This window comes from Solea senegalensis, linkage group LG11 (genome assembly GCF_019176455.1).
Source record: "Solea senegalensis isolate Sse05_10M linkage group LG11, IFAPA_SoseM_1, whole genome shotgun sequence".
NCBI lineage: Eukaryota > Metazoa > Chordata > Actinopteri > Pleuronectiformes > Soleidae > Solea > Solea senegalensis.
Window position 1 is genome coordinate 7,422,908 of NC_058031.1, and position 17,398 is coordinate 7,440,305.

Genomic DNA, 17,398 nt, shown 5'->3' on the forward strand with positions numbered 1-17,398 from the left:
AGTAAAAGTGCAGTATTTGTACTTTGTTAGATTGCAACACTGACTAGTGCAATGTATGTCCATTTATGTTATATACAATATGTAATTTATGTATCATTTATTCATGTACTGTATGTATTGTGACATGCAACCTTGAGTCCACAAAATAAAAGGTCATTATATGCAGTTAAACCTCCCACACAGTCGGAGGCAGCATTTCACCTTAGACTGTTCAGGATAAACCGACCAAAGAGCAGAAGAATTGGACAGTTTGTCCCACCGGCGTTTTATTTAGCCGCAGAAGGTCGTAGGCAGTTGGGCGACATTTGACATTACTCCACTCCAAAACCAGTCTCAATAATTTTACGTGGCTGTCATTTTATGACACGAAACGAGGAGTGATGTGAGTATTGTTGGATAGATAGAAGGACGCGGCTTGACGTCGCGTTTGCTGTCAACAAGCTAACGCTGTGCTAGCTAACGTTCGCTAACGCTAGCGGTGAATATTAGTTAATTGTGTAAGCGACGGGAGACGCAGTTAGACAACGAAGTTCGTCGAATAGTTTCTCTCATAGACGAAAATAAACGCTACGTGTGGTTGTATCACGCTGGACTGAAGCAGTAGGCTTGGGCCAGAAGCTTAGAACGCACGGCCCCGGTCTCGGACTCGGGCTGAGTCTCTCAAACTCAGGATCCCTCTTCCTTGAACGGAGCGGCTGGTTTCATGGCAGCCGCGGCCAGTGCCCGGCGTTTACCCATGGGTGTGCGGACGTTCAGTGACTTTCTCCATATCGCCACTGTGGGATCACCTCGCTCCTGTCGCACAGCTGTGTCAAGAGAATGCCTGCGGCAAAATATCAGGTGGGCCGGATACTGACATGGTGACACACAGCTAGTCCTGCAACACAAAGTCGACAAAAATGTTGTTTAAATCTGCGAGACTAGCCACGTCTAAACCTCGAAATTGGTTGAACCCTGACAATGAATGATCGATATCACTCAGTATTGTTGAGGCAGTGTAGGAGGACTGATGATCTTCTTTATGTTAAATTTAATCGATTAAATTAACAAAAACGAGATTATATTCCACGTTGAAATGGTTAAAGTATCCAGACAAATGCGTGGAGGAGGTTACAAATAAGCACTGTTGGAACATTAGACAACATGATTATTTCATGAGGTACAACGAAAAGAAAAGGCCAAACTGCTGTTGGTAGAGCGTTATTACGTTATTTTAAACTACATCAAACGAAAAAGACTTCCCCATACAATTGAATTATTGATTTAGGGTGGTGTTGTCCTTCACTGGCCTCAGCGAATAATAATGTTTTTCTGTTAACATCATGCAGCCAGAAGATGGAACACATTTGCCCAGACTGTTATTATTGGAAAACACATATGTAAATGGGTTAAAAACACTACATTGTTCTTTGTTTTTCACATGAAAGGCCAAACTCTCATGAAAGCACAAGCACACAACACAGACCTTCTGTTCACATCCAGCATATTATACATACCTGTTGAGAACAGGAATGTTTTGGTCCTATTTTTGTTTTGCACTGTGGCTGTGTTCAGCTGAACTCTTTCCAGAATGTGGCTTACGGTATATTTTCTCTTACCTTTTTAGACATTTGTCGTCATGTGGCATTTTGATGACAAGATCTCCCAGAGCACTTTGCCTTCAAGACCTGGACACAATGACAGCTGTTCCCCAAAGCAGAAACTTCATCAGCCTCACCAACAAAAGGAAGGAATACTCAGAGCGTAGGATACTTGGGTAATAATCCTGTTTGATTACAACTGTATCTCTAATTGTTTTCTATATTTTTATTCTATAACTTTAAAATGCTTGCTGTCCTAGGTTTTCTATGCAGGAAATGTATGATGTAGTGGCCAATGTTGATGAGTACAAGAACTTTGTGCCTTGGTGTACAAAGTCTCAGACCATCATGAAAAGAGCAGGCCACTCCAAAGCTCAACTCGAAGTGGGATTCCCTCCAGTGGTGGAGAGATACACATCTATGATCACTAGTGTCCGGCCTCATCTAGTCAAGGTAAGCACGGTTTGCGTTTGACAGTCCTGTTAATGACAATGTATGTCTGATTTTTCTGATGGATGTTTGATATTGTTGAATAACATTTTTTAATGTTGGCAATCACCTAAAAGCAAAGCCTACTGAGACACAAGTCCAGAGTTTAGTTGAAGCAAATTACATTATTGATGTCACTTTAACACCCATTTCTGATCGCAAAGTTTCTCTTTTTGGATGATTTTAGGCTGTGTGTACAGATGGAAAGCTGTTCAATCACTTGGAAACAATATGGCGCTTTAGTCCTGGCATTCCTGGTTACCCTCGCACCTGCACCGTAGACTTTTCTGTAAGTTACTGACACTTGACAATAGTTTGTTGTTTAAGGTAAATGTTTATCTGCTTTTTTTTAATTACACAAAGCTAACTGTCATTATGTAACTTGCAATGACATAATTCCAACTTTTTTTTTTATCTTCCACAGATATCCTTTGAGTTCCGATCACTGCTGCACTCCCAGTTAGCCACCATGTTCTTCGACGAGGTCGTAAAGCAGAATGTTGTTGCGTTTGAGAGGAGAGCTTGTAAGATCTACGGCCCAGAGACTCGCATCCCACGGGAGCTAATGTTTCATGAGGTGCATCAGACGTGATCTCAGCAGCTGTATTGTTTCCATCTGGCCTTAAAATATACCAACATTCATACTCTTGATCCACACAAACCTGCATGATGCTGCATAATCGCCCCACCACCCGACTTCAAGCCTCTGCCGCCACATAGACATCTGCGAGGCTCCTGAAGATGTTAGACGTCCCATTGTTTGATCTCATTATGTTGGAATATTAATAATTCTTGTTATTGCACCCTCAACAATATTTTGCTTATCTCCCTCCTCCTTGTGTTAAGTCTGTCCTCTTTCTTTCTACCTCTACTGAAGGGTTCTTTGTTTAGCAGAAGGAACCCATGATTGGTTTTGCACCATGGCAGCACTAGTAATGTAAACAAGGCAGTTTTTTAATTATGGCAACACCATGTCACCAATGCTTGAGAAGCAAACAATGTTTTAAATTAACAGCAAAGTGACACTGAACAAAACCAACTTTTATTTACTTTTTAATGAGAGGCACAGAGGCCATTTGATCCAGGCATCAGCTCTTGTCTTGCCGTCAGCACACTGAAACTTTATCACAATTGTGTCCAGTTTTTTAGTTCAATTCAGCACTTTGATCAGCTGTTATACCGTTTTAGAATAACATTGCTTATACCACTTGTTTTTTAATTCAAGAGGAAGTTTTAATACATTATTTGACACAGTAGTGAACCTGGTGCAAAAACAATATTTGGTTTAGTATTTTCTTATTTTCAGTGGTTATGTGCAAATGTGTATTATTTTATTGGATCCAGATTAAATGTGTCATATTTGGGATGTGGATGTGTTGCCACTGATTGCTGTGACAATATCACTGAAGTGCAACATGCTGCGAAGGGAAGAAATTTAATTTAAGCATGAGTTATCGGCTGTGGCCTCATTTAAACTTGAGTTTTGGGAGATGTAGCTTTATCCCAGCTGTTGTGCTGCCATAGTTGTATCTTTGGTCATGGAGAATTTCTCTGCCAATCTTAATAATGCCTTATTTTACAGCCCAGCATGAGTAGAAACCAAGTGAATAAAAAAATAAACACGTAGAGGTGGGTAAACTCTGCATGAATAGCACCTGAATTATTCCACAGAGAAGTTGGAGACTTCTGTGAAATACTGTGATAAAATATAATTTATCAAAAAAAGCATTGTCACATTTGATAAGAGCTTGAGCTTCCAGGTTATTAGGAGTGTTAACAGTATGATCATATTAAATACCAATTTAAGTGAAGTAATCTGATTAGGACACAGTTACAGTAATCAAATGGCTCACTGTTGTAAACAGAAAACATTAGTAATGAATAATATAAACATAACAAAATATATATATTTCTTTCTGTTTTGTGGTCCAATGTCTGACGGTCACAAGCAGGATGTTCCTCCCGTCATGTACAATTTCAGTTATTGGGCTGTAGAATAAAACAGAATTTGTAGGTTTCATGCTTATTTTTTTTATTTTTTTTAGAGAGGTTCAACTTTTCATTATGATGCATGTATAGACATGCTCCTGCTGTTTCATTGTCGGATTATGAATACATATTGAGTTAAGATGATTGTATTTGCCATATTTATAGGTAACAGTTCAGATAGAGGTCGTCCACTGTGTGACCTTCCTCATTTCATGCACTTCATTTCGTCCACATGCTCCAAAGTCTTGTGCTCCATCAGGACCCAACTGTGGTTCACTACTTTTAAATTTGATCACACTTTATTTGCTCCGTTAATAAGGTGATTTAGAAATAAAGACATTTAATCAGGTGTGCATGAAGTGTTCAATCCAAGTGGGGCTGTGAATCACTGTTACTTATAATATACTTAATATATAGTTGTACCTGTTAAGATATTTTAAATGCCATTTCAAGTGTTATATTTTTAAAAGGTAAAAAAAAGGATCTATTTAATAACTGAAATCATATTGTCATGCTATCCAGTAATCAGGGTTCAAGTTGCATCCTGAATTTCCACTCTGTTGATCTTACTTTCTTTTTTGCCTATGGGTGTTTTGATTGTGCTGCACATAGACTATTCCATGCAAAGTTGTATTACTGTAGGTGCCAACACAGGAGAGTGAGAACAGGTCAAACTGTTGAACCTTAGTTTCACAGTGTATTTCCACACAAATAGCCCTAGATTGAATAGTTGTGTTCCAGTACGCACACAGACTTTGACAGAAAGAAAATATTGCCATGATTTTGCAGTCATCACATTTTATTTTGCAAGCTAAAATGTATCTTTGTAAATACTGTGGGTGTATTTTAAAATCTTTATTTAAATAAAAAAAAACCTAGGTATGACTTTTTTTTGTGTGTTAATATTTCTGAGTTGTCGTATTATAATACAGTTAGGCTAAGCTTACCAAGAGTGTTTTAAGCCATGTTCAAGTCTGGCCTTGTTGCTGCAAGTGTAAATGGGCAGAGGGCACAGAGATAAGACGACGTACACGGCTCTCCAAAAGGAGATGGACTGGAAAGAAACCAGAGTGGGGTCATGGTATGTGGGCCAGTTATTAATAACGGTCACATTGGAGAGGTGGGTATGCTCTTCTGCCTTGAACCTGTCAAACGCATTTATTACGCACTTGTCAGGCTTCACCAGAATAATGTGGCTTGTGAAAAAAGTAAGTGGAGGAGCATAAATTCAAACAAAGCCTGCTACAGTAGTCCAGAGAGGACAGTGTCATCCTATTACATTTCTCTGTAAAAAAGGGTTTCTTCTATGTTGCATGGGACAGGAGTTATTACAAAAGCTTGACATCAATCAGAAGAGTGAACAGGTCACTGACCTAACTTTAAATAGTAAAATTATTTAGGTCTATGTTTTGGTTTTTTTAATCACAGATCAGAAACCTGGCAATTCTAACAGTCATTGTAAGAAAATCACAGGTGTTACTGATATCAGTGTTGATTGTGCTAAACTGACTGCTGCCATCATTAGTTTAAGTATCTACTATCTCTGGTGTGTCTCCTGAGACTTAACAAAATGACCCCAGTGGTCTGATCTGCATTGTGGCACAAATACAAAACATTTTAGACTGAACAGATGTTAATAAAAACCTTTATTTTCCTTTTTTTTTTTTAGGTTTTTCCAATATTTGCTCTTCAAACTTTTCTCTCCATTTGACCCACCCAGCCCCATTCCCACAGTGTTTATTTTCACGAATCCATCCGCAAACGAATTCTACCAGTTATCATGTACAACCGTGATGCTCCTCTATGATCAAAATAACTTCATCTCTCCACCAAATCGCCACATGGAAGTAACACTACGATGAAACACACAGATCACACCTGACAAAGTCAGAAGAAAGATGAAAGCAGAGCAGAGAGCTCCACATATCTGAGCGAACTACCGACTAACACAGCAAGAGTAGGTGCAAGATGCAACAACTTGACCTACACAAAAAAATGGAGTGCTGACAAACCCAGGGCTTAAGAGCAAGCTTGAAACATTTAAGTGAAAAACCTGAAAAGAACAGCACCGACTAAGCCCACAGAGCTACGCATTAAAATTATATGTATACAATGCAGCCGCAGCTTCTTTTTGTTCGTTGTCTAAAATTTCAGTGACCAGTGAGACTGAACACTACAGTGAGGCGGGGCACGACTACACTGTGGCTAAACTATGGTAATCATTGTGGCTATTATCAGCATGTGATCGAGCTCATACATTCAAGCTATACATAGATTTATACATATATTTATGTACACAAGTATAAATAAAACCACAAAATGAGAACCCAAAAATTATAGATTTTTACATATTCAAGACCAAAACAAATTGGGCACAATCAACCAGGGGGGGTGTCTACCTCTATAAATAAGGGAAACCAATCAAGCAAGTGCTCATTTTGGAGTATTCGATGTTTAAAGCGCTCTCCTGTGGGGATAAAGTAACAAACACACACTCAGCTAAGACAGGACTTTACTAGAGACCCCATACCACCCCTCCCATGTATTCAAGCTTGCTCTTAAGGATTTATTACAGGCTGCCAATTACAACACCCATGCTATTATGACCATGATTACTGTACATTATTGTCATCTCTACCAATAGAGCAGAAACAAAACAGGAAAGCATTATTTAAGAAAATAGACAATACAGTTATTTTGATCATAGAGGTAATGTAGGTTAACATTAAATAAAAAAAACAAATGTAGGGAGACTTAAGATTTAAATGGGCAATATCTTTAACTGATTTACATGCTTTTTAATGTTCCACTGGCGAGTGATAAGTTCATGGCTCCGTTTACTTGCACATAGAGTTCAACTCTTATGAGAGACTACAAAGAAAAGAATGAAGTCAGCAATTCTTGTGGTATTTCTGTTAGACAAAATGGACATCATTGACCTTGGTCTCAAGAGCTCTTCACCTGAAAAAGTCCACCAGGAAAATGTGGCATCTTCAGGAGAGGAAACTTCTTAGAGCCAGATGAAGAGGAGGGTGGCTGCTGAATTCAAATTTAGCAGAAAGACCCTGGACGACGACTGCGGTCACCACATTGAAGAACAATGATGAGATCCAAGTGTGTAAGTGAGATGACTTCTAAACATAAATGTGCAAGGTTCTACAAATTTAACTCGTCTTTCCTTGAGCCATGAACTTATCAATTGCCCATGCTGATCTTGAACAGCTTGTTGATTTTACTTGTGAGGACCTTCTTTTAAACTGGAGTGTTCATACATGGGAGTGAAACAGGAGTGGGGCGACATCTGGGAATGTTGCATAGCAGAAAAACAAAGCTGAGAATCTTCATGAGTTGAAAAAAGATATGGTCTTTTGCTTCAAATCCAAAACAAATCAGTGCAATGGCCAAAAGCAAGGAAGGCTGAGTCAGATATTTAACTTCAGATGTTTTAACAAACAAATTTACTCCCACAATTCCCTTTGAATATCACTGCCTAGTCATAGCTGAGACCCAGTGCTCAATAACAAACACATGGGTGCTGCAAAGGTGAGAATCTCTGTGATAACAGCAGACGTTTGAGCTTACTATGGGTTTACATGTATGCATCTGAAGCCTTCCCCTCACATATTTGAAATATGGAGACATGGCGGGAAAATGTTGTAGTTAACTAAATATATTTATTTAAACACTAAAAGGCCCTTCTTAAGTACAATTACATTTAAAAGTGTACCGTCTCTTTGAATCCCTGGGGTTGGAAATGACGGGGTCAACTTATGTCTGCCTTTTTGATACTTTCACCTCCTCCCACCCTTCACACTAACCCCCAAGCTCATTTAAGATGGTTCCTCAGCCTGACTTGGCTCCCACCAGATTCATCAGTCCATCTGTGCTCATGGACTTTGGGCGCTCCAAGGGGAAGCCCAAGGCTCTACTCCATACCAGCTGAGCCAGCACACCGAGGGCTCGGGACACGCCAAAGAGCACAGTGTAGTAATTCATCTCACTCATTCCGTAATACTGCAGACGGGAGAGAAACACGTCAGAAGCTGTATTTGCAACCAATAACATTACATACATGTGTCAAACCATATCACATGTGTCTCACCTGCAGCAGTACTCCACTGTGAGCGTCCACATTGGGCCAGGGATTCTTGGCCTTGCCCTGCTCCAGCAGCACATTAGGTACAATCTTATAAAGCTGAGCAACCAACTTGAACATGGGGTCGTTGGGGAGATGCTTCAGGGCAAATTCACGCTGGCAGGTGTAACGCGGGTCAGTCTTCCTCAGCACAGCGTGACCGTAGCCAGGCACCACCTACAGCCAAGAGAAAGCAAAGCTTCCTTAACTTCTGAACTGTGACAGGATCCTTCCTCTACTGACTGTAACACAACATAGACTTAAACAGAAAACTATAAATATAATAACTATTATAATAACTATATATGCAACTATTACTTATAAATAATCATAATCTGTAGTTTGTTATTTTAATACAAATTAAATTATGGCTGAGAAACCTGTGATCTAAGTGCCCGAAAGCCAAACAATCACAGATAGCCTCACATCAAATTTTTAATCAAATTAAACCCAAGCTCAATTGATGTGGTGTTTTAAAGTTATTCAGACAATTTTATCTTCAGATGACCTACAGAATTTTTGGAATACATGAGCCACTGGCTGTGGAAGTGGAATGCATTTACCCTTCCAGACTTGAGTGTGTTCCAGATGTAATCCCTCATCTTCTCATCAGACACCTCTCCTCCCAACTCCTTCTGCAGTGCAGTCAGCCACACCAGCACCTCCTGCGATAACACAAAAGACAAGGTTCATTCATCTGAGTTTTTATTGACATGAAAAATGCTTTTCAGTTGGTGACAACTAAATACAGTAGCTATTGCAATTTATATGAAGATTACATATATTTGTTTTATTGTGGCTGCTCAATAAAACAAAATACTGCAGCAAAGGAGGGCAGCAGAAACGAGTAAACATTGCGTAATGTTGGCATCATATCAGAGAAAGCCCCAGGTAATTTCATCGTAAAACTGGCCATGTGTCAAAACTATTAAGTAAAAAAATTAAGAGAAGAATGACAACCAAAACTTGTATCTCATACATTCATAAGCATTTTTCACAGATTACATACCCCAGTAGGAAAAACACCAATCATGCACAACGGGCACTTTGCACAGCCACCATTTTGACATGTTTTAACTGGAAAAGCACAGGTGTTACTGATCATATAAATGAGGGCTCTGTTCAGTCAATGCAAGTCAGGACAGTGTGTCAGTGACCCAAAATATACAATGAAACAGAGGGAACTACATGGAACTTAGCCAGCATTGATTTGATATTTACATCTGTGATTCTCCTACTGTGTGGCATTTCAAAATGGCTACTGTGCAAAGGGCCTTTTTCAAGATCCTGCAACTGTAGCTGAGAGGAACTCAGACTTAATAGCTGCAGTTGTGCCTTTACTATTACTGCACTTTCTATGCCAGTTACAGTATAATCTGCTTGGTACAAACCTGATTGGCCAGGCCGTGCAGTGGCCCAGCCAGACCATTCATGGCAGCGCTGAAGGACAGGTATGGGTCAGACAGGGCACTGCCCACCAAGTGGCTGGTGTGGGCACTGACATTGCCTCCTTCGTGATCACTGTGAAATTAAATAAGAAATTTCCACTTGTCACTTTAACTTGATTTAAGTGTGTCCCGAGACAGAAATGAAGCATAAATGTGGTTTATATTTTTTAAGTCACACCTGTGAATAGTGAGGTAGAGTCTCATTAGTTCAGTGAACTGATTATCACTATAGCCCAGCATGTTGGTGAAGTTGTGGGACCAGTCCAGGTTGGAGTCGATGGCTCCAATGCTGCTGCCTTCACGATACAGGTTGCGATAGATCTTAGCTGCAATGCATGGCAGCTTTGCAATCAAGTCCATGGAGTCTTCATAGGCAAACTGACAGAGGAAATGTAAAAGGATTAGGAAAGACAGGGTATATGCAAAAATGTAATACCTCATGAAATCGCCATTAAGACTTTTTAAGGGCCTTCATTTTCTTGATCTATCAACTTTTAATACATTTTAAGACCCCACAGACAACCTGAAAGAGTACAGTTATTCTAGCAGCTATACAAAACTTAGCTGCTCTTAATACAGCAAAAGAACCAGTTTTTGGATTATCTGAAAACAAATAATGCCTGGAACAATGTCAATCTCAATCCCTTTGATACTCAAGATAATCAGCTCTGAACTAAAAGGTTATTAAATTCCTGGTGACCGACTGGATGTAGGATTTAAGATGAAATGAAAGAGACGTAAACTCACCTCCCAGTACTTGGACTTGTGGACACCCTCAGAATAAGCCCGTGCAAAGTTGCTCTCACTGTTCAGAGCCGTGATGGCAGCACTGAACTGAGACATGGGGTGCAGGTTTGTGGGGAAATTGTCCAACATGGTGACAACATGAGAGGGAAGTGCAGCTCTTTTTGCCCACTCTTTGGAAACCCAGTTAACCTGGGGGCAGAAAAACATACATGGTAAAAAGAGTGACCTGACAGTCTCTCTGTTCTGCTCTTTCTGGATCACAATGGCCCCTTTTACACCTGGCAATAAAATGGATTTTCTGTGATTGGATAGGTGTAAATACATCTAGGACAGATTGTTATCCGATCTACCAAAGCACTCACGGAGGTGGTCGAAAAAATATTGTGACCTCACTGAACAGTAGTGCAAATTCGACGCGTCTCCAAAGCATTTCCAGTGTGTCTCCGATCCAGGCACAACAACTACGGGAGTGAAAATACGTTGGTGGATCTGAGCACAGCAAACATGAAAGCATTGGCTATTGTTGATATAGCAGTGCACATGACATGATGCTGCAGTCTGCTGCTGGAAATATTTGCAGAAGAGAAGGGGAGGTAAGGAAGATGACTGTGATCGGATAGCGATCAGATCTTGATGTGGACACATGTCAATACCACGTGTAAATGCATGTGGTGATCCAAGGTGTAAAGGGGGTTAATGTGTGGTACAGACTCACTCACAGAAAGTTTCATGCCTTTATGCTTTCCCAACAAATGCTAGAAAATGAGGGTACCAATGCTGTTCATTGTACAGGCTAAATATAATGCTGTACATTATGTTGCAGCATTGATTAGTTTTGATTATGCTGAAAAAGTGTAGGGGGGTTTGGTGAATATGTTACAGTCTGACTTAACAGGTGAACAGCTTCATAGTTCTCTCTCACACTATACTGCTAAAGTACAACAAACAACACCAACAACTCTCTCCAACTCACCTGCTCCTCAGTGGGCACCTGCCCTGTGACCAACAGCCAGAAGAGGCCCTCAGGCAGTGGCTCCGCACCTCCTGGAGCTTTAGGCAGCAACTGCTGACACTCTGGAATGCTGTAACCCCGAAAACGGATGCCCTGTTCATGAATGAAGAGAGACAATTAAAAAAACAAATAAAACATAAAACTAAATGCTGGCAGTGATAAGTGAACAAGGGCCAACTGCCAACATAGTACTCTGGTTCTACCAAAGCATCTGGATGATTCACTATCACACTCCTGTGTGATGGCCAGATAACAAGAAACTAGGAAATACAGCAGTTCTGCCACTAAAAGCGCTCAGCTTCAGTAAGAAAGCAATCATGGTAAGTGCCTATGCAGCAGTCTGGTATCCAAGAAACCAAGACAGTTCAAATTATAGCCACTGTAAAATTGTCTACCATCAATAAGGGTTATATTTTCCCAGCAAACTGAGAATATTACTTTTTTGAAACCAAGACTGATAAATATTTGCTCTTTTAAAAATGCAATACACACATATCTACACACCAGCTAAGCAAACACACAGGATGTGGGGCTTTTTTTTACATTTCAATGTAACATCAATCTTGATATAGATCCAAGGGTAGGGACAAATGCATCTCATAGGGGAAAACCTTTTTACAGCTCATTGGTATATAGGAGGGCTGCAAGATATTAGGAAATCATGCGATACATGATAACGTTGCTAAATATTGAAATGACAAAAACACTCATGATGAATTAAGAGATGAAAGGATAAACTTGTACACCTTACAAAAACATTGTTATAATCATTAGTAGGCCTCAGCACTGAATGTATTTGTACTCAATTTAATGGATAATGATAAAATGCAAAAACAAGGTCCCTCAAGTCTATTCTCTATCCTTAAGGTAGCTCTCAGTCTCAAAAAGATTGGTGCCCTAAGGAGATGCTCATAACGACACTTCTTAATACTTTAATGTCACAGCCACAGTGTGTTTCAAGGACGCAGCCAGTGTACCTGGTTCATGGAGGCATTCACAGCCTGGTTTGTACGTTTTGAGAAGCATTTAACTCGTCATTTACCCAAGTTAAGTTTCACTCCACTTTGTGAGACACATTAACTGGGAAGAAACATGCTAAAAACACACACTAACCTGCAAGAAAACAAGCACTACTCCAAATGAAATAAGGAAACACTCAGCCCATTGATATTAATGATCATGTGAGTTCAGGAGTGAGGCGCGTGGCGCACTGTTTGCTGTGGGGGACAGTCTGGCAAAGTTTAAACAGTCATTTGTAATACTTATACATAGGGCATGTTGATATCGTGATGAGGATAGATTTATGATAGATCGTGCAGCCCCAGTACAAAGCGTTTGCAAACATTTTTTAATAATATACTCGCTTGTTATGTCAGTCCTGTGATTTCTTTTTACAGATCTTTCAACACACAAGCTCATATAAATACATTAGCCGATGCATCAGTTCAATATTTTTTGGACCATTTCTATTGCTGACCTCATCAGGATCCAAAACAGAGGTCTCGTAAACCAGACCCTTCATCCCTCTCATACCTCCATAGACCTGCAGATAGGAAAAAATAACACAATCAGAACACAAGAATATACAGACCATGATACACGGAAAATACAGAAAAGCGGCTTGTTAAAACGATAGTGGTGCAATACTCATTTTAAAACAAAAACTCACCGACCGTTTTTATATATAGTCAGTCAGTATTTTACATTAAAAAAATATAATGCTATTTAACTACCATTAGGATAAAAGACTATTGCCTGAACCCTAATACATTTACATGAAAAACAGGCCACACCTAAAAGTTTGTGTGTTCAAAGCGAGACAACCCACATGACCCAAGACATTCTTTTGGCTTCGTCAGTAGTAAGAGGCAAAGTGACATTAACGAAGGTGGATGACACAGGTGTTGCAGTGATGTATACATGCTGGTGTTTGGCACTAGAGGTTTATTGACACAGCTAAACTGTCTCTTGTTGGCAGGAAAGAGTTCTTGTGACAGTGACCCAACAGTGACACCAGACAGTAAATACAGATGGACAGGGCTAGACAGATTAGGAAACAGCCATGCCACATTTTATCTGCAACATGGCTGATGGCCCACGTGCCTATGGCATGGTGTCTAGCTCATTTGTAATTCTCATTTTTATTCGAATTCATTAAAACAATTGTCTAGCATCACAGCATACTCACCATGTCAACAGTAACCTGTCCTATGTTGGTTTTGCCATACTGTTGTTTAAAGTTCTTGATCCTGGTCTGTTCTTTGGGTACAAGATCTGCCAGAACATCCTTCAGACTCTGTTAAAAAAACATTAAAAATCAGTGATGCCCTGGAGCAGACTACTAATCAATAAATAGAACACTGAACTCTTACGTGAAACCACAAGGGAAAACAAGTAATGTCGTTTGACAGTGGCAAGCATTGTGTAGTCCGACTACCACACACAAATATGCCCTTACATTACAAAATAAAAGTACATTAGCAGACAACATTAAAATGACAAGGATACTTACTGTTGTTGATGCGCTGGCATTTCTGGTTGCCACAAGGAAGTAGGTGGCATTCTGTGGATTGAAAAATTGAGAATTATCGACCATGAAAGAAAAAGCTATGTGTAGGCATGTCTGTTTGAAGAAAGACAACCGTATAGCAGCCCAAAACATTTACTTGAACTATCACTCGTTAAAAAAGAAGACCTTTTGTTCTGTGAACTAAATAAAATTAACAATCCACAAACACAAAAACTTAAAAGCAGTATTAACCACTTCTATTGTCAAGCACATTTACCCCATTTCAACTCTGCATACATTTAATTCCTCTGTCATATCCTGCTGTATTGAGTGTTTGAGTGTTACGACAGGTAATGAAAACAGGCAACTAACATCTTTAACATGTACCTACATGCATCGACTATTCCTGGTGTACATCGCTCAACTGACACACTGGATTTTGTTTCCATTTGCTATTGCAGGAGACAACGATAATAGAACAAGATAATTCCGATACAATGAAACATTTTGTGTGGTGGTATTATATCACATTTGAGACACCGTGCATCAGATTTTTAACTGACATTAACATTTAAACAAACTTTTTGTGGCTTTGCATAAAAGTATTCAGTCCAGTAGATGGTGCTCACTCCCTCTTGAGCTGTTGTGCGAGTACATCACAATATAGGCTTTTGCAAATACTCCATTTAGCGATATTTGTGTCTCCCACCACTATTTACAGTATGACACTGTCAAAATACAAGACCACACTGAAATACAAGCACTCCTGGCTGAAATCCAAATGCTGTGATGTCAGTCACACAAAATGAGTAAAAATATACTTAAGAGCATTTGATTAGCTTGTTAAAATGTGTTAAAAGAACTTCTTCAGCTTCAGGGCATTTTTCAAGAAATGTCAGAATTTGACATTTCTACTTTCAAACGTGAGGACTTGCTGAATTTCTTTTAAAATGGCCAAGTCATTTTAAAAGTTTTGGTGTATACACCCTTTGGTCAGACATTTAATGACATCAACCTCTTCAGCTAAAATGTAAATTTCAAATGCTCCATGCTGTATTGATATTAAAAACATAAGAAAACCTAGTGATGAGAACAATTATTTTATGTAGGCTTATTGTTGATATATAATGCTTCTATTATAGATGACCTTCATTAGAGGTTTGTGTATTTAAATAAAAATGCACAGTGTATACACTTCTTTAAATTAATGATTCACAGGCATCTCCTGGGATAAGCCTAGGAGATGTAGTAAATACTAAAAAGAAACTGCTAGACAACGTTAGAAATGTGTTTGTGAATTGCAATTGTGTTGTAAGCTTGGTGACAGTAGCGAGAATTTGAGTCTGCTGCTGCTTACACTGTAACAAGACTCCCCTGCCGTCTTATTAAAATTATCAGTGTTTGAGGGGGAGTCGGGGGGGGAAGGTGACAGCTGGCTGTGTTCAGAATGGGATCCCCTCCCCATAACAACTGGTTTGAAGTTGTGAGAGACCTACAAGGCTCACCGAAACAAAAGGTAGGCTCTTGCGTCACCACACACACACACTGCTGAGTGTGAGATTATGTAACATAATCTTGGGACATGTAAACTGTCCTATGGCTATGATCATGCAATAAAAGTCATAGGATTTTCAGTAATAGATATGGTATTTTATTGTCAGTGTTGTGCAAGAACAAAAACAGCTTACTAATACATTTCTAGAGTTAAGCTTATGAAGATAAGAGAAAGGATGAGACTGGCACAGGTAATCTGGACTAACTCCTACTGACAAGCTTGACAAAATCAAGCCACCGACTGGTGTTGTTTCAGTTCAAGGAAGTTAATCACTTGGTCATTGATTAGAAGAAATATCTAATTAACAATGACATAATGGGTGACACAAGTTGATATGAATGAGGGCTATTAAGTGTAAAGACTGAGAGGTCAGTAGAGTGTGACAGTGGGTTAGGGTCAAAGGAAGGTTAGTTATAAGTTTACTAACACACACAATCAAATTACAACCATTACAATTAACTGCCATTAACTTGCAACAGCAGCTTGTGGATTGTGGATCCTTTTTTAAAAAAAGCTTAATACAATCTAACGCACCTGGAAGCCGAGTGTTTGTTTTTTTGTTAAACCAAGTTAAATATCAAGGAAAACATGAATATATAGAAATAAATACATTTATATGGACCACATTACACAACTGAAATTTCATGGAGTTTGTAAATCGAATCACAATGTGAAGGTCAACTGGGGTGATGACAATAGACACAATAGGTTTAATACAAATACTTCACTGTGACTACGACCCGCGTCTGTAAAAGTGGCATTTGCGCTCAAATAGGAAAGAAACTGGAAAGCGATCACTGGTGTTTGAGGAAACATGCCGGAGCGTAACAGCACCAGGCCGGCGTAAGGAGCAGGGGGACTAACGCACAAGTTCACGAACAATGCAAGTCACATCTTAAAACAGCATTATACTAACATTAAATGAGCAAAGACTACTCTTAAAACATCTACATCTTACCTAGTTGTCACTTATTAGCCACAATCATTATCGACAGCACTTAACAATGTGGCTCAAATAGCTACGCTAGCTAGCTAGCTGGTATACGCCGCTACGTCGTTAGCCGATAGCTTCCTGTGTGAAGTCTACAGTTTACAAACACAAAGTAGCGTCGAGGCCATTTAATCTTCATCTTACCTTTGAATTGAGAAGTCTTGGCGCTAGCCTGCTGACACCGAGGAAGGACATTTTGTCTGTGTAAACGTGTTTTGTTACCCCACTTCTTCTTCACAACTAAGAACGCCGCTCCCAGTGCACCGCGGAGGTGGTTGAAGGTGCCCCTCTGGATAGCAGAAGGTTGAAGAGGGATTCAGGCCCGCAAGTAGCAGCGTCGTTGATTGGTGGATGCACGGAATCGCGGCCACAGCGTAGGCGCATCTGATTGGCTAGAGCACTGCTCCGAGCATGTTGATTGCATAAAGACTCTCCCGTCTGTATGTGACGACAACTGATCATCAAAGTCTGTTCAAGAGCAACCCTCTATTCTGCACTGAACTACTGCATCGTCACGAAGCGACACATTGGTTTAAAGGACTACTTTTCACTCATCTGTTAAATCAAGTTTAAACTACACAGGTGTCGTTTTAAATGTGACCAATGTTTTTCCATATCCTGGTGAAGTGACTGAGCGATATTTTTTTAAATTGCAAGGTTTCAACTTTTTATCCACTAAAATATTAGTTGTATATATGAATGACTTTCAGTCAAAATGGTTAGGGTTAGGGTTACAGCTTTGTGTCTTCTTTGCTCTGTTTTATTACAACAGTTTAGTACCCCCTGTGCCTCCTTGTGGCCTCACCCTGCCTCTGAAAATCAAATTCAATCACCAATATCAAAATGTTGTGTCAAAATAAGATTATCCGACTTTAATTATAACATCACCTATGGAGGGGGGGATGTATGATGGGGCCCAACCTTATTTTAAAAAAAACAACAA

At 39.6% G+C, this 17,398-nt stretch overlaps 2 protein-coding genes across 2 annotated transcripts; one reads left to right on the forward strand and one right to left on the reverse strand.

Moving 5' to 3' along the window:
- The first annotated feature begins 221 nt into the window (after positions 1-221).
- Positions 222-4,943, forward strand: coq10a (coenzyme Q10A). The gene is made up of 5 exons (XM_044038305.1): positions 222-840; positions 1,607-1,756; positions 1,841-2,033; positions 2,257-2,358; positions 2,494-4,943. The coding sequence occupies exons 1-5, from the start codon at positions 704-706 to the stop codon at positions 2,659-2,661; spliced, it is 750 nt and encodes a 249-aa protein (XP_043894240.1). The 5' UTR covers positions 222-703; the 3' UTR covers positions 2,662-4,943.
- Positions 4,944-5,686: 743 nt separating this feature from the next.
- cs (citrate synthase) lies at positions 5,687-16,769 on the reverse strand. The gene is made up of 11 exons (XM_044038290.1): positions 16,600-16,769; positions 13,913-13,963; positions 13,589-13,696; positions 12,878-12,943; positions 11,362-11,493; positions 10,389-10,577; positions 9,820-10,019; positions 9,585-9,714; positions 8,757-8,858; positions 8,161-8,370; positions 5,687-8,072 (listed from the first exon to the last, which is right to left on the reverse strand). The coding sequence occupies exons 1-11, from the start codon at positions 16,648-16,650 to the stop codon at positions 7,902-7,904; spliced, it is 1,410 nt and encodes a 469-aa protein (XP_043894225.1). The 5' UTR covers positions 16,651-16,769; the 3' UTR covers positions 5,687-7,901.
- Positions 16,770-17,398: the final 629 nt, after the last annotated feature.